This window comes from Geotrypetes seraphini, chromosome 9 (assembly GCF_902459505.1).
Source record: "Geotrypetes seraphini chromosome 9, aGeoSer1.1, whole genome shotgun sequence".
NCBI classification, from domain to species: Eukaryota; Metazoa; Chordata; class Amphibia; order Gymnophiona; family Dermophiidae; genus Geotrypetes; species Geotrypetes seraphini.
The window spans coordinates 20,446,618-20,470,467 of NC_047092.1; the positions used below are offsets into that span (position 1 = coordinate 20,446,618).

At 47.6% G+C, this 23,850-nt stretch overlaps 1 protein-coding gene across 5 annotated transcripts in view; it reads right to left on the reverse strand.

The window, feature by feature from the left end:
• FLNC (filamin C) overlaps positions 1 to 23,850 on the reverse strand; it is a 234,353-nt gene that overhangs the window by 4,981 nt on the left and 205,522 nt on the right. For all 5 annotated transcript variants that reach the window (XM_033958234.1, XM_033958233.1, XM_033958232.1 and 2 more), the window contains 10 exons: positions 22,700 to 22,903; positions 21,332 to 21,484; positions 16,739 to 16,861; positions 12,712 to 12,951; positions 11,272 to 11,541; positions 7,892 to 8,029; positions 7,229 to 7,344; positions 6,541 to 6,673; positions 2,431 to 2,607; positions 1,290 to 1,508 (listed from right to left, as the gene is read on the reverse strand). In XM_033958234.1, the coding sequence (XP_033814125.1) occupies positions 1,290 to 1,508; positions 2,431 to 2,607; positions 6,541 to 6,673; positions 7,229 to 7,344; positions 7,892 to 8,029; positions 11,272 to 11,541; positions 12,712 to 12,951; positions 16,739 to 16,861; positions 21,332 to 21,484; positions 22,700 to 22,903 (1,773 nt within the window). The remainder of the gene's footprint in view (positions 1 to 1,289; positions 1,509 to 2,430; positions 2,608 to 6,540; positions 6,674 to 7,228; positions 7,345 to 7,891; positions 8,030 to 11,271; positions 11,542 to 12,711; positions 12,952 to 16,738; positions 16,862 to 21,331; positions 21,485 to 22,699; positions 22,904 to 23,850) is intronic.

Genomic DNA, 23,850 nt, shown 5'->3' on the forward strand with positions numbered 1-23,850 from the left:
AAGATGAATGGAAACAGCCTCAGGAATAAGTTAAGGAAATTACTTCTTTGTGGTAGGTTTGTGGAGGTGGTTGCGATAAGGATTGTATCGAAAAATCTTCTGCGATTTTTAAGGCACTATTGAAATCATACTATTTTTCTTTGGCTTTCTGCTCTTGGCCTTTTTCCTTACCTTACTCATGCTATGGATCACCCTTTCTTCTTTGACTTCTTAGCTTATATCCTTAATTTTTTGGGCAGAATTTCACGGTGATTTCTCTTAACTTTTGTTCCTCTCCTTCCCTTCCCCAGCCTTTTTGTTTTTATTGCAACCTCCCTTTTCTTTATCCCCCTTGAACCCATTTTTGCTTGTATGCTAGTTGAACTTATGTTTTTGCTTATTATGTCTTTTAAAAAAAAAAATTTCTTTTAATAATATTATTACTGTAAACCGCTTAGACTAACTATGGTTGGATTTGCAGTATATCAAATAAATTGAAACTTGAAACTATCTGAATTTAAGAAAGCATGGGGCGAGCACAAAGGATCTCTAATAGAGGAAAATAAAGCATAGATTGGTAGTTGGTAAGGATGGACAGACTGGATAGGCCACACAATCTTTATCCGCTGTCATTTTCTATGCTAAACTGTGCTAAACACAACAGAGGAAACCAAACTTTTGAGTCTGCAAACAGAAAGTCCCTGACCCCAGCACATCCCTGTGACCCTCAGCCTTCTGGCTAAGATCCACATGAAAGATCTGAGTCATGCGCTGAGAATGTTCCCTACTTGGCCTTTTAGCTGAGATGAAAACGTGTATAATATAGGATAAGTTGGGAGGGATCACATCTTGCTATTTGACTTCATTGAGTAGATGACATAATTACTGTCAAAACAGAAGACTCAAACTTTGTTCTAAATAAAACCAGCAACATACCTGCGACCCAGGCTATGTGAGGGAATGCCGAATTACAGCAGATATCTGCAGGGCCAGATTTCCAGTTGTCAAAGAGGTGCACCACACCATCAGGCCAGTGTACTACAGCTATCAGTGACTCCGATGCCCAATTGTGACTGGCTGCTGTTACCCAGCTACCAGTTACAGGCCAGGCTTCTGCAGTTTGCTGCATGCCATATGCCAGAGGGCTCCTGCTGGCTGCTGGGTAGATCAAACCCAGAGGATTCCCACAGTGATAAGCAACAGTGCACTGTCTCCCTTCTCCACACACACAGAAGCATAACTTTGTTAGGGGGATCTGGACTCCCACCCTTGGAGTGGGCGATATACACTGTAAATTTGCTCCAGCATACCTGTGACCTTGGCTTTGAAAGGGCTGCCCACGATGTGTTGTGGACCACCATATTTGATGGAAATCAAGTAGTTTCCTGGTGCCATGGGTGTGTAGATGACCTTGTAGCCCTCTGGGCACTCCTGACAGTCCATCTTGACCTTGGAGGGGCCATCGATAGTGACAGATAGTGCACCTGAACCAGCATTGACGGTGTTCACCACAAACTCCGAGAAGGTCCCTAGGAGAAAGCAGTGAGAATAAGCAGGATTCCTGGGACGATGGGGGCTGTCCAACCCAGGCGCCATGTTAGTGGGGGCACCGGTGACCCTCCCCCTCACCGCTTCTTCCCATTCCTCCCCTCCATGTGTGCGCCCCTCTTCCCTTCCCCCGTACTTGAAGTCGTCGTTTGCGGCAGTCAACAAGGTACTCTTTGCGACCCCGCAGGCTCTCCCGCTGATGCCACTTCTGGGTGCCGCTAGAGGAAGAGCCGACAGGGGTCACAAGGAGAACATTGTTGACCACTGCCAGCAACACCTTCAACTAGAGGTAAGGGGAAGGGGGGGCACGTGCAGCAGGTGGGATCGGGGAAGGAGCGGGAGGGATGGAGACAAGTGCGGGGGAGGGGCATCACCGCCCTGGGTGCATCTCACCCTCACTATGCCACTGCTCAGCATTATTTTAGAGTGCCAGTCTGTCTCCTGGGAACCCAAATACAGTAGGTTATGAGTTTCTCTAGGTTTGAAGCCATGTTATGGCCTAGAAGATGACATTGTATTAACTTCTGGGGCAGGAGAAAGAATGTACCTATCCCATCTTGTTTTGTAAAGGACAGATTTTCTAATTTATCGACTTCATTGGGAAAATAGTCTCTCTACCCCAGGGGCATCAAAGTCCCTCCTCGAGGGCCGCAATCCAGTCGGGTTTTCAGGATTTCCCCAATGAATATGCATGAGATCTATTAGCATACAATAAAAGCAGTGCATGCAAATAGATCTCATGCATATTCATTGGGGAAATCTTGAAAACCCGACTGGATTGCGGCCCTCGAGGAGGGACTTTGACACCCCTGCTTCTACCTCATGAATACCATCTCATTAGAAAGCGGTATGAAGTACGAAGAATGGAAAGCCTTAGCAATTTGGGACATGCAGCGTTCCTACCTGTGATGCCTCCCTCTAGGCCAGGCCCATATGCAGAGACAAGGCCCGGGTCTCCTGCTTGGCTCTGCTCTCCCACCCGGATCTTGAAGGGACTACCAGGAATATGACTGCCGTTAAACTTCACATCAATGGAGTGCACCCCATTTTCACGTGGAATAAACCGGATGGCATGTTTATCTGCAAGGAAAAGAAAAGAAATATGGAGGATAACGAGGTGGGATATTCCATGTCTGTCAGTAGCATTTCTTCCTGGAAGGGTGTCTTAAGAAATGTCTTTTATGTTTTTTATTTATTCGTAACCTGCTTTTTACAGAGTGGTTTACAAAATAGAACATACACAATTGAAAGGGGATAGATTCCGTACGAACGTAAGGAAGTTCTTCTTCACCCAGAGAGTGGTAGAAAACTGGAACGCTCTTCCAGAGTCTGTCATAGGGGAAAACACCCTCCAGGGATTCAAGACAAAGTTAGACAAGTTCCTACTGAACCGGAACGTACTCAGGTAGGGCTAGTCTCAGTTAGGGCACTGGTCTTTGACCAGAGTGCCGCCGCGTGAGCAGACTGCTGAGCACAATGGACCACTGGTCTGACCCAGCAGCAGCAATTCTTATGTTCTTAACATATACATGCACTAAATAAATATTTGACATCCAAACAAAAGCAACCACTGATCAGACCTTACAAATCACCAATTCCCATATTTCATACTGCAAAACAAATATCTCTTCAAAAACTTCTCAAAAACACCAAGGATCCCCTTGCTGTTGAACATACATTGGTACTTGGTTCCATTCCTGAGGGCCCATACAAGAGAACATACTTGCACGTGCTATATTCAATCTCAAACTCTTGACAGGAGGAATCAACAATTCTGCACGGTGGACAGAACGTAATTTTGGTAATGGGTCATAGGATTGAATAGCACCCATCAGACATGCTGGTGCCAAACCATGGACACACAAATAAATCATCACCAGCAGTTTGTAACAGATATGGTCTTCCAATTTTAGCCATAATATTCCGTCACATGTTTGGTCCTCTTCAAATGAAAAAAATGTTCGTACAACCTGCAAAGCACTTAACGTAGTTGTAGGCAATCCCAAGAGAACAAGATTGCAATAATCAAGACTGGGTCATCTGCTGTTCTATTGTCCTTTAATACTCAAGTTCTGGAAGTCGATATGGGGACAGATTAATGCTATACTTGAGGCATCGATTCCTTTGACATATGAGGCAGTCATATGTGGGACATTATTATATCCGAAGCCCTCATTGGACAGAGATAAAGGGTGGCTTTTCCTTATCATGACTGGGGTAGCCATACAAATGGTTCTGCGCAACTGGAAGAACTGGGATCGCCTTAACTTAATTTTTGGTGGGCAAGTTTATGTTTCATTAATAGATTTGAAAAAATGAATGCAGATATACTGGGTCATACTAAGAAATTTAAGTTAATCTGGGGCCCTTTGATATCTTTTATGGATTCGTTGTAATTGGTTGTTCTTTGGTTCCTGTTGGTATATTGCACACACATCCAGGGGGAGGGAGGGTGGGAGGGGGGTATTTCTGTCATGGTTTCATTCCCTTGTGAAGTATTGGTTGGGTGGGGGGCTTTTTTGTATGGATTTTGATTGATTATAAATGCATATATGATTAGTATTATTTGTATAGCTACTGTATTGAATTTTTGTTAACTTTAGAAAATCAATAAAGATTTATAAAAAAAAAAAAAAAAAAAGACAGGCTAATACCATCGATTGCAAAAATTCCATCCTGCAAATATGGCCTAAGTTTGCTCAAAAGAAATTACTTTCAGACGCCTTGCATTTTATTTTGGTCATTTTGTCTGTTTAAGACTGCTGTGAGGGCAAAAGTTGCCTAAACCACAGCAGGCCAGTTTAGAGACTTGACGGAGGAGGTAGGGGGAGGGTAACAAATTTAATCAGACTGAACGCTGTCGAGCTAAATTTATGCCACAAAAGCCCACACAAACGGCAAAGAAATAGAAATGTGCAAAGTTTGTCCATCCAGCTTTATTTGCATGTTTAACCCCATTTCTACTCAAACACAGCTGAATATCCAGAAAAGGTTATAACTTCAGATTAATTTTGTCTGCTTCTTGCCAGCTGAATCTTGGATTCTAAGGAACAGGGGAATGAAGTGATAGGTTCCAAGATAAAACCAAGTTTCAATGGCAGAGCTGGGCTTAAAAACCAAAGGGTTTAATCTCACGCTGACTGGACTCCAAGGAAATATTCGGCAGCATTTACTGAATAGCGTCATGAAAAATCCCCTCTAACTGCTATAACCAAAGCCAGGTGAGGAGTTGGCACTTACGGTAATCAGGTAAGTGCCAATATTGAGCCCTTAACCAGTTAACCCCCCCCTCACCTTGCACAAAACCACAATAGCGTTTTTTTAGCGCAAGCCGGTGCGCTGAATGGTCTATGCTGCTCCTGATGCTCATAGTGGTGGGAGCAGCACAGCACATTCAGTGCGCCAGCCTGCACTAAAAACCGCTATTGTTGTTTTGTAAAGTGGGGGTAGGGGTAAGTTAACTGGCCAATAGGAAACCGCTCTTTATCCGGTGCTATCTTTGTCTGGTTTAACTTAACCCGTTAAAGGCTGAATATCAGTTTAAAAAATGTTGACCACTGCTTACTGAATATAGCTCTCCCCCCAAAACATATCAGGAAATTATATAACTTGTCCAAAGTTACAAAGTCAATAACTGACCCCCTCTTTTACTAAGGCGCACTAATAGAATTAGCGCGCGCTAAACGCTAACGCATCCGTAGACTAACATGCACGTGTTAGCGTTTAGCGCGCGCTAATCGGTGAGCGCACTTCAGTAAAAGAGGGCCTGAGATTTGAGTATCAAACCTTCCGCGTAGCACATCGGGCTTGTTGTTTTCAGGTTTAACTGCCAAGTCCTGGTTACCCAGTTCCACAAGGAAGACTTTGTGACCAATGTTCCCTCTAAGCTGAGCGCATGAGCGATCGCTCACTATTTTCATTGGCGTCGCTCATAATTTTTCTCATGTCGCTCACTAAAATACTGCCGTGGGAAACTGAGGACGGCATAGTAAGATCTCCGATGCACTCAGTGGCGTACCAAGGGGGGGGAGGTCCGCCCCGGGTACAGCCTTAGGGGGGGTGCACAGCCGGCCAGGTCCGGAAGCCCCAAAAGTTTGGGCACCCCCGAGCTAGAGCGTTGAAGCTGTGCATTTCTATTTTATCCCCCCTTTTACAAAACTGTGGAGCGTTTTATAGCGCCAGCCGTGGTGGTAACAGCTCTGATGCTCAGAATTCTATGAGCTTCAGAGCTGTTACCACCGTGGCTAAAATCCACACTACAGTTTTGTAAAAGGGGGAGGGATTAGTTTATGATGACATATTCCATACTAGGCAAAGGTGTTTTCTGTGTTCTGTGTGTTCGAAAGACATGGCTTTCTGTTAGGATTGACGGTGTAGGATTGATCTGTACTGGTCTGGCTTGTTTAGTTTTGCAATGGGTGTATTGATGTACTGCTCACTGCAATATGTAAGATGCTGCCTTTTCCTAGGTACTCATGTATGACGTGTGGCTTGTTAATAAAAGTCATGTTTTTCGTACAGATGGGGGGGTGCCAAAAAATGATGGGCCCCGGGTGTTACATATGCTAGGTACGCCACTGTATGTAAAGATACCAGAAAGCTGGCAAAGCAAAAACTTTAAGTAAATTATTATTCTTCTAAGTTTTGAGTATTTAACCCTCCCACAATCTCATGGGCACTTGTCATCAGCGCCTGCTCATAAATTTGTGGAGTATGTAACTTGTCGCTCATGCATATTTTTTTTTGCACACACCTCAATCAATCCTTAGAGGGAACATTGTTTGTGACCAGTTCTAGTTTTGAACTTCCTGCTTTTGGAATGTACAAGTATGTTCAATCCTTAATTCTACTCACCGAGATCAATGATGCAGGTCCCATAATGCATCAGGAGAGGGTTGCCTGACGTCCAGGACTGATCTATAATCTCCTTCTTGGAACTGGGTAACTCGGAAGCTCTATTCTAGTCCCACCGGGCCTCAGCCTGCCAGAAGAATATCAGAGAACTCTACTTACCACTGTCCAACTCAGAAACGTAGCATTCTTCCACAGCTCCTGAGGGGGTATGGACTTTGGCATCTATCACTCCTCTGGCACCATTCAGTTGCACTGCAAAAGATGCTTGTTGGTTGACCTTCAAGCCTGTCTCCTGGGAAATTCAAAGTACAGTTATTGCTTAGGATAGTAGTTTAGGGTTACAGGATAGCTCTGTTCTACAATTTTGCCTTTTTTTTCTCTCTCTCTCTCTTTCTTTGTCTTCCTATTTAGGTTGGACCAGACAAGCCAGTGCCCTCAGCCCTGATCAATAAGTTTTCACTTTTATTCTTTGGCTTGCAAAGGGTCTCTCAAGGAATAAGTGATATTAAGCCCTCTCTCGTGCCATGGTTAAAGCAAATCAACTTGGTGTCATTGGGAAATATGTGTAGGAAGCTGAGTACAGATATACATGCAGAGCCCACTCGTATATACCAATCACTGACCTGTTTCCTGTTTGCGGGCACAGTTATTCTAGGTCAGGGGTAGGCAATTCCGGTCCTTGAGAGCCACAGGTTTCCAGGAAATACACAATGAATATGTACGAGATGGATTGGCATGCACTGCCTCCTTGAGATGCAAATCTATCCCATGCATATTTATTGTGGAGATCCTGAAAACCTGACCTGCCTGTGGCTCTCGAGGACCGGACCCCAGATCTAGGTCATACCTGAAGACTTGTGACTGTCAGTCTGCGAGCATCATCTGAAAGAGAGGCCACCGGAACCACAAAGGGGCTGTCGGGGACGTGCTCATCGTTAAATTTAATGGATACTTCGTAGTCCCCTGAAGAAGAAACAAAGATCAGAATGGGATCAATGATATGTGATGTCACTGAGGCACAGGTTCACAAGCGCTCCGGTTCATTCTGACCCCAGACATAGGGTTACCAGACCGTCCGGATTTCCTGGACATATTCTCCTTTTGAGGACATGTCTGGGAGTCTGGACGGCTTCTCCAAAACCTGGCACTTTGTCCGGGTTTTGAAAAGCCTTCTCTAAATCGTGTCAGGTAGGAGGAAATCTGCGCATGCACGGATGTCATGCGATGACATCACGCACGGCATCTGCACATGCGAGGATTTCCGCCTGCCCGACGAGAGCAGGCAGCGGGGGGGGGGGGAGGGGCAGGGATGGGTTTTACTATAGTAAAATCTGGCAATCCTAATCAGACATTCCACATTCCAAAAAGGGCTCTGAAGAAGTACACAGCCATGTTTATGCTCAGGCTTCTTAATTTTTGCACACTCGCACGAGCAAGCGCAAAGGCCCTCATACACCCGTTTTCTCAGAAACCTTTGAGCACGCCTGCAGAAACCATTCTCTCCACTTGCCTGGCTCCTGGACAATGTACGAGACCCCACAGGATCCATCCTTTCTGTCTTCAAAGGCAATTTCAGCTTTGCTGGGACCCTCAACAGCGATAGAGAGACCTCCTGCTCCGGCTTCCCGTGTCCAGATGCTAAACTCAGCTGGGAAAGGACAAGAATCGGGACAGGTGAGACGATCACTCTGAACAAGTCAATGTTTCTAAACCAGCTGTGCTCCATTTTCAACAAGAGACCACAACATAGGTCCATACTTTCCCCTCTGAACCTGTACTGATCCAATGCCCCACTGTGGTGTTAGAGACACTTCTCCCGTCCTTGTACTGATCCAGTACCCTAGCAAAAGATTAGGGACACTCTCTCCTTTGAACTAGAGGTCTGCACGGGAACGGGGATCACGAGAATCCCACGGGAATCCCACCCTAACCCACGGGACTCCCACGGGGACCCCCCTTTGGCCCACGGGACTCCCACGGGGACCCCCCTCTAGCCAACGGGACTCCCACGGGGATGGAAGGCTTTGGAAGCAGGGTTCGTCCATATAATATAATGGACACGTCAGCCTTAGTAAAAGAGGGTGTTTATAAGTTAATTACCTGAACAGAAAACAAAAAAAGGGTTCCACCAAAGAGATTCCACAAGGAAAACAGCAGCACAAACACAAAAGAAACTGTGGAATTGATGATCCTGTCAGAAGTAATTGCTGCTTTTTATGGGGACGGGTGGGGATGGAGGTAATTCCTTGCGGGGATGGGTGGGGACGGAGAGGATTCTGACAAGGGATGGGTGGGGATGGAGAGGATCTTGACGGGGATGGGTGGGGACGGAGAGGATCTTGACGGGGATGGGTGGGGACGGAGAGGATCCTGGCAGGGACGGGTGGGGATGAGTGCAATTTATGTCCCCTTGCAGTTCTCTACTTTGAACCTGTACTAACCACATGCCCAGGCATGGTAACATAACATAAAAAGTGATGGCAGATAAAGACCAGCGTGATTCATTTGGTCTGCCCAGAAAGGTGGCCAGATTTGCATCTCCTGCTTGGTGCAGGCTACCCTTCTCCCCTTTGTTATTAGGGTTGTACTGCTGCTCCATGCAGATTCCTCCCCCCATCCCCTTGCTCTCTCTCTTTTATTTTGAATAGAGCTATAATACACAGTCAAACCTTGGATAGCGAGTAACGTGGTTTACGAGTGTTTTGCAAGACGAGCAAAGCATTTTCTTGCATTGTAACTCGATAAACGAGCGTTGTCTTGCAGTACGAGCACCTATGCGTGCATCACGTCAAATGCGCACAATGTATGCGCGTCACGTCACTGATCACGTCCGAACATAATACATGCACCCACAGTTCACGCGCGCACAACATACACACATCTCACGCTGAGCACGGCCAAACGTAATAAAAGCATCACGCCCAATTCACCCGCAGAGTAGGGACTGTTCGACACGAGCGAGATTTTGCAATACAAGTATGTACAGTACTGTATTTTGTATTAACGAATCGTCTGAGTTTCCATTATTTCCTATGGGGAAATTCGCTTTAATATACGAACGCTTTGGATTACGAATTATGCTCGCAAACCAAGGTACCACTGTACTTGTATTCCGTCCTCTTCACATATTGGGATCCTCTGTGTGTATCCCCCACCTTTTTGAATTCTATCACTTCCCACAGAGGAGCGTTCCAGGCATCCACCACTCTCTCCATGAAAAAGTATTTTATGATGTTTTCCATTTCCTTGGTGTTAGAGGCCCTCTCTCCTCCGAGCCTGTGTTCATCCAGCACTACCCAGAGCTGATATTAAACCAAGGCACCAGTATGGTGCTTGGGGCTCAGCCTTGCGACTGAGTCAGTATTAAACCAATACCAATATCCCAGCAGAGTACTAAAAGATACTTTTCTTCCCTGATCCAGTACCCCCAGCACCATTACTGACCAATGCCCAGTACTTGCATTTATATCAGTAGTAAACCAGTGCAGCAGCCTCCTTTTTGAGGGTATCATATCGCAACTGTTTTGTTAATCTAAGGCAGTGTAACGCAAACTGTGTGTCGTGGCGACATTCCGGGTGTGCCGCTAGACACCGGCTGACTGCTTACAGGATTTGCCAGTTCCGGCACCTCTCCTCCTCGCTGGCACCAGCACACCCACACCCACTGGTGGCTCAGGGCCCCGTCCGGAGGGCTTTTGCGCATGTGCAGGCGCCAACCTGATGACATCATGCACATGCGTGACATCATCACGTCAGCGGCCATGCATTTCTGGATGCCCTCCAGCCACGGCACAGGGTTTAGTGTGCCGCGGTGTCCAGAAGTTTGCGAGACACCGATCGAAGGTATTTACTACTGCATGGACATCGAAAATCATATGGTACTTTTTCCAAACCTAGGAATGTCGGTACCATTACGACTCAGGCAGCATTCCAGCACAGACTCAAAGTCCCTCCTTGAGGGCCGCAATCCAGTCAGGTTTTCAGGATTTCCCCAATGAATATGCATGAGATCTATGTGCATGCACTCTTTCAATGCATATTCATTGGGGAAATCCTGAAAACCCGACTGGATTGCGGCCCTCAAGGAGGGACTTTGAGATCCCTCTAATCCAGGGGTAGGGAACTCCGGTCCTTGAGAGCCGTATTCCAGTCGGGTTTTCAGGATTGCCCCAATGAATATGCATTGAAAGCAGTGCATGTAAATAGATCTCATGCATAGTCATTGGGGAAATCCTGAAAACCCGACTGGAGTATGGCTTTCGAGGACCGGACTTTCCTACCCCTGCTCTTATCTTATGCCTGCTGAAATTCAAGTTGTATTGCACGCAGAAAAATTCTTCATTTTCCCTCTCTAATCCCGATGACAAAGTTCCCCTGGAAATGAGGATCCGTGGTTCCTAGTCATTCGCGCGCGAGACTTCAGCGCGCCGACATTGCAGCGCAGACAATTTGGCGCAAGATCCTAGCACGCCACCTAAAATGTTACTTTTAAAGAACTCCGACGCATGGTGTGAGTGGGGAACCCCCCCCCCCCCAGTTTACTTCATATTCTTTGCGCTGCCGTTGGAGGGGGCATGGGGGGTTGGAACCCTTCATTATAGAGTAAACTTAACTTTTTCCTGATTTTTTTGGAAAAAGTTAAGTTTTCTCTATAATGTGGGGGGTTGCACCCCCACCCCCAACAGCAGCGCGAAAAGTATGAAGTAAAGTGGGGGGTTCCCCCCTCCCACACCCCCATCGGAGCTCTTTAAAAGTAACTTTTTCGGCGGCGCACTGGGGTCTTGCGCCGAATTGTCTGCGCTGCAGTGTCAGCGCGCTGAAGTCTCACGCGCTTTTGTCCCATCACCGGATCCGTAGAGCATGCACACGAGACACTTGAGAGCCACTCACCTGGCACTCCAGCGACAGCCCTCTCCAGTCCTGTGCCTCCGGCCCGCACCTTGTGGGATCCTCCTTCTCCCAGTGGGCCGACAGTGAACTGGAAGGGGCTTCCAGGAACGTGCTGCCCTCGGTACTTGACATTGACCGTGTGGGGCCCCATCTCTTGCGGTACAAAGCGAACACTGTAGGTGCTGTCCTCCCCATCTATGATCTCCGCGTCGTCCATCTTTCCCGAAGGGCTGGTGACCTGAGCGGTCATATCCTGAGACCCCGCTTCTCCTGAAACACAAGAGCAGCAAGTGGAGGGAGTTTAGTGCGTACTGCAAACCCCTTCTGTCCACCAACCAACAGCATGTAAGGATGTTGCTTAAGCATACAGCGTACGACGTGTTCCTCGCATCCACCAATCAGCTACTGGTGAACGTGGATTTTAGTCTATGCATTGTGTTTTTGAACTGTTTACATTTCTATTATAGATTAATATATGCAGCACCTAGCAGAACCGCAGTGTATAACATGTGTCTAGCAATCGGCAGAAGTGAGCGAAAAGGAAGCCGCCCTCCATCCACCCATCGCAGTAAATAGAGAGGGCAGTCAGAACATACAGTGTGCATACCTTCCATCGACCCATGAGATGCTCAGGAATGACACACAAGAGTAGAAAGTGCCGTAGGAAGTGAGTGAGCCGTTGCAAACATGAAGTCAGTCCTACAGGAGAAACATGGCAAACCCTTGCAGTGTAAGTCTACAGGAGTAATCATAATCAGTGGCCGTAGTAAGGGTAGGAAGTGTCCGGGGCATCTGGGGCCCCGCCCTGCCCCTCCTCTCCTTGCTCCTGTTCCTTCCGCCCTCTCCCCCATTCCTATACGCCCCCCCACTTCACACTCGCGCTCTCCCTCCCCCCCCCTTGCGAGTGGCTTCTGCAGCATGCTCCTCTCGCCAGTGTTGGATTTCCCTCTGATGTCACTTCCTGGCCTGTGACCCAGAAGTGATTCAGAGGAGAACCAGGCTGGTGCGACCAATAGGCAGAAGTTGCTCGTGCTTGCGAGGATCTATACAGGTGCGGGGTGGGTGGGAGGGATGGTGCAAGCATGGTGTGGTGTGGCGGAGCAGAGAGGTGCCAGAGCCATCACTGACATGGTGTCCGGGGCAGTCTGAAGCCCCCCTCCCCCCCACCCACCCACACACACCTTACTACGCCACTGACCATAATAACATTTTCTATTTTGTAGGACACATTTATAGAGTGGCAAACTGTTTTCCACAGCAAAGCATTTGGTCCGAGAAAGGCCATTTTTGAAAAGTGGGGAGGCTAGATGGATGTTGTTCCATGGTGCTGGTGCATCTTATCACTCTCAAGCGCTTGTTTGGCTCTCCAATAATTTAACGTTTGAGGTGGAAGGCTATGACAAGCAGGTCCACCCTCCATCCTACATACAAAACACACACCCTCCGGCCTGGCAATGGTGCTGAATGTCCCAAGGCTCTCCCGTCCCAGGAAGTCCCCAAAAACATTGTGGAAGGGGTCCCCGCCGACTTGGGTGGACTCTTCCACCCGCACCTCCCTCTTGGTCTCGCCGCCACGGGTCTTGCTGATTTCTGTCCTCTCGGTGCGCGTGTAGGTATGGCTGCTACGTGTGAAGGTGCGCGTCAGGCGCTCCTGCGCAGAAACCATCTGGAACCAGTTCCCTAAGGGATGAGATGGAAGGTGGAGAAAAGGAAAAAGGGGGGGGGAGACAAATAGTGGAGAAGAGAAGCATGGAAGTGTGAAAGAGAGAAAAAGACAGAGTGAAAGATGGAGCAGAGGACAGGGGAAGGCAAAAGGAAGAGAGAAAGAAGGAAATAACGAGTTCAGAAGTAGGAAAAAAAATTATGAAATAAAGATTCCTTAAAGAAAAAAAACAAGTGCCCAAAGACTTTCCTGAAACTCTGGATCAGTGAGGCAGCACCTGCCTGAGTTCACAGCCCAGAGCCTCTGAGAGGATGACGGGGTCAGACGTTTTGAGATGAATTACAGTAACACCGATACAGAAAATGGAGAAGAGAGTTACAGGCTTTAAGGAACCCCTATTCTATGAATTTGAGACCCCCACACCCAATGCCTCCCCTCCGAGTGAATGAATCAAGCATCCCCATTCTCTTCCCTATCCTCCTTCAAAGGGATATGCCTTGCGCTCTAGTCCAGACCATCATACCAAAGCTGCGGCACTGTGGGGTCTTATAATGTCTCTTGTTAGAACTGAAGCATTAGCATTTTGGGGAATGAAAATAAATGACTTGATATTTTTGGATTTGCTGAGGTATCACTACTTTTGTTTGATTAACTCTTTATTGAGAATGACACGGGGACAAATTTGTTCCCGTCTCCGCAGGAGCTCAATTTCCCCGTCCTGTCCCTGTGAGTTTTGTCCCTGTCCCTGCCCCATTCCTGTAAGCTCTGCCTTAACCGCACAAGCCTCGAACACTTATGATTTTAAAGTGTTTGAGGCTTGTGCAAATGAGGCACTGGTGGAATGAGGCATTATGACATCACAATCTGAGCTCTAGAATGCTGCTACTTATGATTTTAAAGTGTTTTAGGCTTGTGCAGATGAGGATGGAGCTTAGGCATTGGTGGAATGAGGCATTATGACATCACACTCTGAGCTCTAGAATACTTCTACATATGATTTTAAAGTGTTTGAGACTTGTGCAGATGAGGACAGAGCTTGCAGGAATGGGGCAGGGACAGGAAAAGAACTCACAGGGACATAACAGGAAAATGAGTTTCCACAGAGACGGGGAAAAATTTGTCCCCATGTCATTCTCTAGTTGTGGCCTCTACACTTCCATATAACCTTTCCTGTTTTGTGGTTCATGGGACTAGTTTGGATAGTAGAAACCATTTTTTAAGCAGTGCTTCCCCCCCCCCCAGATGTGCATGCTACCATAAAGACACATCAAGTCACAAAAACATTTAACTAGAGATTATAGGTGCCTGAAGAAAGGGCCCATATGTAGCCTAGAAGGCTCAGGTACTGCAACATCTTGAGCTATTGCCTATGGGAACCCACTAAGAGATGAACCTGCAAAGAGTCAGGTTCAGTGGCGTTATAAAGTGGGGAGCGCTCCGTACCGGGCGAGGTCTTGGTAAGGGCACTGGCATCCGTCCTCCTCTCTGCCCCCTCCCAGCTCCTTCCCAACCCTCCACTGCTGTGCCCACGTGCCCCTTCCCTCGTATCTTTTTCATTTTCCCCTTGTAAGCAGCATTACGAACTTGTTGCCCGCGTCGGTGTCGCTTCTCTCTGACATCACTTCTGGGCCCCGCGTCTAGGAAGTGATGTCAGAGGGATAGCCGACATGACACAAGCAGTAAGTTTGCGATGTTGCTCGCGGCTGGGAAATTAAAAAGGTACACAGGAAGAGAAGGGGGATGCACACGTGGCCGGGGGGGCAGAGAAGAGGGCAGGGGAGAGGCAAAACCACCCCGGGCGCCACTCACCCACGCTACACCACCGATCAGGTTGACTCTAGAATGATTGTAGCCACCAGAACTCTACGAAAGGGTCAGAAGTGTGAAATTATGGAGCACATTGCTCACTGAACCAGTTATGATTGCCATATGTGAAGACGGGTCATTTTATAATGAGTTGCATACTCATTACAGTACTCCCCCGATATTCACGGGGTTCTGTTCCAGGAACCCCCGCGAATCTCGAAGAACTGCGAATACGATTTTTCATGGGGGAGCCTGAAGAGGGCAGCAGGAGAGCAGCCGGAGCGCCGCAAGTGCAGGAAATCTCTTGCGCTACGCTCCGGCCGCCTCTTCCTGCACGAAGTCGGGCCTTATCCAATCAGGAGCTGCGTGTCAAAGCAGCTCCTGATTGGATAAGGCCCGACTTCGTGCAGGAAGAGGCGGTCGGAGCGTACCGCGAGTGATTTCCTGCACTTGCGGCGCTCCGGCTGCTCTCTCCTTGTCAGTGGTTCGCTGTCCGAAAATACTGTGAATGATCGGGACTGCGAACCGCTGACCATGAATGATCGGGGGAACACTGTATATGTTGAAAGGATATGTGTGCTCCTATTTTGGGCCTACTTATAAAGAAAGAGAGGGATTTTCAATATGACGTCTAAATCTGATTTAGGACGTTTTGGGAAAAACCTGGATTGATAACTGTTGGAAACAAGATACTGGGTTAGAGGGATCATTGCTCTGACCCAGTATGGCTATTTTTATGTCTGCTCTATCCAGTTGCGTACCTAGGGTTTGTGACACTTGGGGCCCATCATATTTGACCCCCCGGCCCATCATTTTTTGATACCCTTTTCCACTGGCCCATCATTTTTTTGACACACACCCCCTCCCACCCTTGGTACGCCACTGCTACGGTTCTTCTCTTCAATTATAAAACACAGCGGAAAAAAGCTAAGAAAAAGGTGCTAGAAAAAGGCTAAGAAGCTGGCGGGAGAGGCGAAAGCGCTCTATCCCGCCCCCTTCATGATGCCACCGAACAGCGTTCTCAGCCATTGGTCAACCTTGCCTGGGCGCTGCGACCCCAGGCACCAGAATGCTGATCGCTTTTGTTCTCGATCAGCGTTCTGGCACCTGGGGTCGCAGCGCCTAGCCAAGGTCGACCAATGGCTGAGAATGCTGCCCGGGGCCGTCATGAAAGGGGTGGGATAGAGCCAGATTGGGAGGGCGTTCCTTAAAGGCCGCTTTCGCCGCTCCCACCAGCTTCTTAGCCTTTTTCTTGGCCGTGGGGGTGGACCGGGAGCCGCGCTAAAGTGCAGGTCCCAGGAGGTTCCAGACCCAGCCGGCTGTGCACCCCCCTAGGGCATGCACCTGGGACTGTCCTCCCCCCCCCCCTCCCGGGTACACCACTGGCTCTATCATACTTATCAATAAACTCTTTATAAAGAAGGTGATGGCAAAAGAAGCTGAAGCTCTCCTCCACCTGAGGGCTGCCAGGGATTGGGTGGTTTATAAGGACGGTCTCCCTCCAGCCTGTAACCTAGAAGTACTCCGAGTTCTTGTTTCTGTCTTTTGAAGGCTTGAATAAAATTAGAATACTCAAAGCAAAGTGTAGATTTTCTTAGAGAGGCAAGATCAAAGACACAAACTGAGCAGGAAAGTAACTGGACTGCGGGAGGAGATGCTTATTCATGAGGACAGGAGGCACTGCTGAGCCCAGCTGAATTTGTTTATATTAGAAACATAGAAAGATGATGGCAGAAAAGGGCTACAGCCCATCAAGTCTGCCCACTCTACTGACCCACCCCATTAAGTCTGAGTGCTGATGACTTAGTTCCTTAGCTCGACCTTCGTAGGGATCCCACGTGGATGTCCCATCTATATTACGTGGCACCACTCTGTGCATTCCCAGATCTTTTACCCTTCGATGCTTCACTCTGCAGAATCCAACCATTTCACTGGCTGTAATCTGCAGCCATTTTGCTATCATTCGTAACCATCTCGCTGGTTGTGTAGCTTCGTTACCTGGAATCTTGAGGTTGAGGTCACATGTGCTGCCAATGGTGGCAATGGATGGAGCTTGTCTTCTCCTAGTAATGCTTTCCTTCATCCTACCCTCTCCCGTCACCTTCACAGTAAAGGGACTTCCTGTGAGCAGAACAAGTGAATGCGGAGATAAAAATCAAAACCCTTTCTCTTGTATATAGAATTGCACACACATGAAAATGAAGACTGCTACTACTATGAATTATTTCTATAGTACTACCAGATGTACACAGCACTGTACAGAGTCACAAAGAAGAAGACAGTCCCTGCTCGAAAGAGCTTACAATCTAAACAGACAAAACAGGATGTCATGGATACAGTTATGGGGAACAGTTAATCAGCTGGCTGGGTTGGTGGACAGAGGAGAAGGGTTATGGATTGAAGGCTATATCAAAAAGGTGGGTTTTCAGTCTGCTTTTAAATAAGGGAAAGGGACGGGTGGACAAACTCAGGTAATTTATTTCAGGGGGGCAGCTAGATGAAAGGAATGAAGTCTGCAACTGGCAGTGGAGGACAAGGGTATAGATAAGAGCAGCTTATTTGAGGAGTGGAGTTCTCTGGGAGGTATATAGAGAGAAGATAGGAGAGATATTGAGGGGCAGCAGAATGAACACACTTGTAGGTTAGCAATGAGAGTTTGAACTGTATGCAAAGGCAGACAGGGAGCCAGTGACGTGACTTAAGGAGAGGGGTGACATGAGTGTAGTGAGGTTGGTAGAAGATGAGTCGTGAAGCAGAGTTTTGCACAGATTGCAAGGGGGAGAGGCGACACTGCGGGAGACCAGTTAGAAGTAGATTGCAGTAATCTAAGCGTGAGGTTACGAGAGTGTAGACAAGGTTCTGGGTAGTGTGTTCAGAGAGCAAGGGGCAAATTTTGGTGAAATTGTAGAGGTAAAAGTGACAGGCCTTAGCAGATTGTTGGAGGCGCGTAGAAAATGAGAGGTCGGAATTGAAGACCACTCCAAAGATGCAAGCAGAGGAGATTGAAACAATGACCGTATTATTTACTGAGATGGAGAAAGGAGGAGGAGGAGCAGAGGGTTTAGGAGGAAAGAAGAGCAGCTCAGTCTTGGACATGTTTAGTTTCAGATGATGGCAGGACATGCAGGCAGCAATGTAAACAAAACAGGCAAAGACTTTTTCTTAGGTGAAATTTCAGGTGTTGAGAGGTAGATCTGGGAGTCATCAGCATATAGTTGATACCAGGAGCCATGGGAGGAGATCAGGGCACAGAGGGAAGAGGTGTAGAGAGAGAAGAGGTCCTGAGACAGAACCCTGGGGTGCCAACCGCTAACGGGGTAGCAGCAAAAGAGGACCTACCAACACATACACTAAAGGTGTGTTGGGAGAGGTAGGAGGCAAACCAGGAGAGGACTGATTCACGGAATCCAAGCGAGGACAGTGTATCAAGGAGTAAGCTGTGATTAACAGTATCAAAGGCAGCCGACAGGCCAAGAAGGATGGGGATCGAGTAAAGGGCTGTAGATCTGGCCATAAACAAGTCACTGCAGACTTTAGTGAGGGCAGTCTTTGTGGAGTGTTGGAGGCGAAAGCCAGATTGTAGAGGATCAAGAATTTGTCGAGTTGAAAGGAAGTCCAGGCAGTGATGGGGAATAGCACGCTCGAGTAGCCTGGATAGGAACGTAAGAAGGGAGACAGGGCAATAGTTGGATAGGCAGGTGGGGTCCAGCAAGGGTTATTTGAGAAGCAGCTTAACCACCATATGTTTGAAGGCAGCAGGGACAGTTGCAGTGGAAAGAGATATTTTGAAAATATGGCAGATGGGAGGGATATCAGTATGTGAGATGGGGCCAAGTAGAGGGGTGGGAATAGGGTCTGAGGGGCATGCAGTAGGCTTGGCTGAAGACAGAAGCTGTGCAGTTTCTTCCTCTGTGATTTCAGAGAAGGAAGAAAAATCAGTGGTAGTTGACGGAGGGACGAGAGGGTGGGGCCAGGCAAGAGGAGCTTCCTGAGTTGTTTGTGTGCAGGATGGAGGGGTGGTGCGAGTTTGAAGTTCAGGAGAGTGGATGGTGGGTAGGGGAGAAGGATGTGAATTTGTAGTGAATTCAAGGGCGATCTTGTGGATCTTGTCATGGAAGTAATCAGCTTTAGTCTGGGGAGAGAGAGAAGGAGGGGTCAGAGGTGGGGGCGCTTTGAGGAGGGAGTTCAGCATGGCAAAGAGACAATGGGGGTTGGAAGAAAGGGAGTTAGTTGGATGTAGTAATCTTGCTTGACCTGGGTAAGCGCAGAATTAAAGGAGGTCAACATAAATTTAAAGTGAAGAAAGTCAGCACGTGTGCGAGATTTGAGCCAAAGGCACTCGGCACAGCAGATACAGGAATGTAAGTAATGGATATTGGGAGTGAGCCAAGGTTGAGGTTTGGTATGCCTAACAGAGTGGGGAACAGTGGGAGCAAGGGTGTTCAGAGCAGAGGAGAGAGTAGAGTTGTACGACGAGACAGCCTCGTGGACAGACTTTGATAAAATAGTGGAGGCAAGGAGAGGTGAAATAGTGGTTGAGAACGAGGAAGGATCGAGGGCTTGAAGATTTCAAAACCTGTTGGAGGTGACTAGGCGTGGCAGAGGGAGAGGGGGAGTAATTGTGAAGGTTATCAGATGATGATCAGAGATGGGGAGCAGTGAGGTAGAGAAGTTAGAGAGATAGAAGTTGGAAAAAAAGAACAGATCAAGGCAGTGGCCATCCCGCCGAGTGGGGGTAGTGGAGCAAAGCTGGAGGTCAAACGAGGAGGTTAAGGCAAGAAACTTAGAAGCATACATATCAGAGGGATCATCAGGGTGAAAGTTAAAATCCCCAAAAATGAGTGAAGGAGAAGATGAATCAAGGAAGCCTGAAAGACAGGAATCAAATTCAGTGAGAAAAGAGGAAGGGGACTTGTTGGGAGAATGATAAATGACCGCTATCCACAGAGGTACAGGAGTGACTATGCCGACGGAGTAGACTTCAAATGAGGAAAGGCTGTGGGATAGAGGAGGGAGAAGAGGTTGGAATCTGCATGAAGGAGAGAGAAGAAGCCCAACACCTCCGCCTCAACCAGGATGAGGTGTATGGGAGAAGTGATTGCCACCATGGGAGAGGGCAGCAGCTGCGGTGGAGTCCTCTGGGCAAATCCATGTTTCAGTTACAACAAGCAGGTGGAGGGACTGGGAGATAAAGAGGTCATGAATGTTGGGCAGTTTGTTGGAGGCAGAATGAGCATTCCACAGGGTGCATGAGAAAGGGAGATAGGAGGACTGGAGGAGAGGACTAGGTATAAGGTTAGGGCGAATACACACTTGAGGAAGCAGATGGCATGGAGGACTAGGGTTTGAATTGACATCCCCAGCAGTGAGCAGAAGGAGTAAGAGAGTGCACTGAAGCAAAGGGAATAATGACGGCAATGACGAAGATGGGAGGGGCTCAAAGAGAAAGGAGATGGATGAATGGAAGAGAGAGAATGCTTGAGCGTGAGTGCAGTGAGTATGATAGATGACAAGATGGCTGGTGAGGGGATGGGAAAAAAAGAAGGATAGTGAGGATTTGTGGTGTGGAGAGGAGAGGGAAAGGGAGTAAGACTGGGAAGAGTGAGTATGAGAAGCAGAAAGTGGAATGGAGTCATAAGGAGAGGAACAGAGAAAGGAAATAGAGATAGTGCGAATATGAAGGCGCACAAAGGAGCGCACTAAGGAGAACATGCTCTTTGTTCGAGCTCCTTCGTCACGCGCCAGCAGCATACACCATCCAGAAAGGGTTCAGATTAAATAGGAAGGCTAGTGCAGTCAAGGCTAGTGCTTGCTTGGGAGGGGCTACAGTCAGCTAGTCAGAGGCGGCAGCGGCGGAAGGGCCTAGATGTGAACTGCAAGAGAGACGGGGGATAGAGAGATGACTCTGTTGTGCTTTTATGCTCCCTCTGCCCCATTAAAGGAATGAATGTGTGATGAGATTCAAGTAGCAGACTGCTGATCTTGGCAACATCTAATAGTATGCAAGACCCCTCCCCTCAAAAAAAAAAAACACCACCCCTTCATGCTCTATATTTCCAGCTCTGCACCTGGGGACAGACAGAGCAAGGTAAATAGGAATTTTAGAGTGGTTGACCTCTGTCTCATTTGTGGCACAAGAGTCATGGGTTGAGGTATCCTTTCCAGTGCGATTAAGGATGCTTACATATGTCACAAAACTGGTCCACTCCTGCTCTAGGGCAGTGGGGGGGGGGGGGGGGTTAATACCTGCTGATAAAAGAGTTGCTTCACCGCTGGGGGTTGGGGATTATAAAATGGGGAAAATGTAGAAGAAAAATGGAAATAAAATGTTGAAAGATACGTAGATGTTTTGTATCGATCATTTGCCTTCTTACCTATCCCCCGACCCAATAATTTCACAAACAGTTTATTTCACACATTGTACATTGTTTATCCAGTCCATATTTGCAAGTATGAACTTACACATCTCTCCCTCCTGTACATAACAAATCAGAAATCTCACCCCCGCCTGATAAATGAGAACAGGACGTTCTGCTCTGTTTACTAGGGAAAAGGTCATCTCCTGTAAATCCTGCCCTCTCATTTGGTTACCTGGTACGTGCTTATCAGCAAACTTGATGTTAATGATGTAATTTCCTGGCTCTGTTGGACAGTATGTCACCTTACACGTCCCATCTTCCACATCTTCACAGTTGATGTCGACTTTACTTGGGCCTTCTATCGACAGTCCTAATCCTCCATATCCTGGGAAGGAACACCCAGAGAATTTTAAAATGCCAAGAGTGGCCGAACGGTTTCCCTTTCCCACCCATGTGGAATTGCTTTTGCACACAGGACCAACAAACTGATGAACAACTGCGAGGAAAGACTGCCTGCACGGTCCTCATGGATCTCAGGATTCAGAGCCGGAGATTAACTGCAGTCTTGTGGGGTGCCAGAAAGGCAGTAGACAGCACTGTTGAGTAAAGGAGGTCAGTGGCGTAGCAAGGGTGAGAGGCGCCCCTCTTCCACCCTCATCTCCACCCCTGTTCCTTCCCCAATCCCCCCCTGCCACCCACGCACCCCCCTTCCCTTCCCCGTACCTCTAGCTGTTCACCATTGCAAGTAACAACGTCAACATGCTCCTCGCGAACCTGGCAGTTCTCCCTCTGATGTCATTTCCTATGCGCGGCACCCAGAAGTGACATCAGCGGGAGAGCTGACAGGATCACGAAGAGCGCATTGAAGTTGTTACTTGCGGCAGTGAACAGCTAGAGGTATGGGGGAAGGGAAGGGGGGTTGCGCACTCGGTGAGGGGGAGGAATGAGAACCCATCAACATGAAGCCCAGAACGGATTGCCCCCCTCGCACCTCTCCCTCCCCTCACTATACCACTGATCCTGCCTATGATTAGAGGCAGAGGTTGGATCTGGGAGAAAACGAGCCAAACCAATGCAGACAGCTACAACCTTCTCACTGGCACTTTTCTCCATAGATTTTGCACTATACAAAGTCACAGGATATGAATTTAAAATATAATGTTTTATTAAAATTTAAAGTACAATACAAAGTAAACAACACGTCTCAGAACAAACTTTCCGGCAGTTGTGCTTGAGGATTCGTCAATTTCAGAGGCTTTGAAAACTCACCTGTTTCAATTATCAAGATTTCAATCAGGAGTCAGCGTGAGAGACAGAACCCCTGAGGAAGGCAAATTTGATTGCTGAAACACGGCCAGTGTAGGGTCTAGTTTCTAGTTCGTTCCCAGTTTCTTCTGAGACATGTTGTTTATTTTGTATTGCTCGACACAGACTGTTGCGCTTTTAATTTTAATAAACACTATATTTTAAATTCATATCCTGGGACTCCAGGAACTGGTTCCACCTTTTGTGACTTTGTATAGTAAATGGTAAACAGTATGACATAGTGTGGTAGAACATTGTATTACAGTGCTTTTCCTGCTGTCTTTTCTGTCCTTACCTGCATTCCTAGTGTCCACAATAAACTCAGACAGCTGGAAGGTGAGGCCTTCCCTCAGGCCCTTGCCCCAAACCTTCACTCTGCTGGCATCTCCGATCTCTGACTGGCCCACCATGATCTTGAAGGGGCTATTGGTCACGTGCTTCCCATTCTTTCTTACACTCACCACGTGTTCACCTACCTCCTTGGGGGTGAAGGAAATACCTGTGGAGGTGGAGAAACAAAAGAAATAATTGCTAGAAACCAAATGTCTTAATTCTATAAACCAGTGATTCCCAACCCTGTCCTGGAGGAACACCAGGCCAATCGGGTTTTCAGACTAGCCCTAATGAATATGCATGAGAGAGATTTGCATATGATGGAAGTGATAGGCATGCAAATTTGCTTCATGCATATTCATTAGGGCTAGCCTGAAAACCCAATTGGCCTGGTGTTCCTCCAGGACAGGGTTGGGAACCACTGCTATAAACCATCCCTGACTAGGCCCATTCCCCTAAGTAGGGTTACCAGATTTTCAGTCTGGAAAATCCAGACCCCCTAGACCCACCCACAGGCCCGCTCAGTCCCACCCATCCCCACCCCGCCCCTGATCCCACCTCCAAGCCCACCCCAGCCCCGCCTCCAATCCCGCCTCAGCTCCCCCCCCATGCCTGCTCTCATCAGGCAGGACATTCGCGCATGCGCGGATGTCCTCCTACCCGAAGGGAAGCTTTTCAAAACTCAGACAAAGTGCTGGGTTTTGAAAAGCCATCCGGACCCTCAGACATGTGCTCAAAAGGAGAACATGTCCGGGGAAATCTGGACATCACCTCCCCTACCTATTAGGTAAAGTGGTGAGAGAGGTAATTTTTTATTAACTAAGACTTCACTATTTTGCATGCTATGCAGTAAATCAGAAATACTCTCATCTAGTAGCATCATTCACCCCCCCCCCCACTCCATTACAACTGCAAAGTTTCAAGTTTTATTAATGCTTGATATACTGCTTTACATTCCTAAGCGGTTTACATCATACATTGTTAAAAATTAAAAGTAGGGGGGTATTACATTCATGATTAAAATGTTAAACAAATCATACACAAAACCAAACTAGTTACAAAAGGGAAATGGGTGAGAATACATTGCTTAAAATTTAAAAGAAAAAAAAAAAG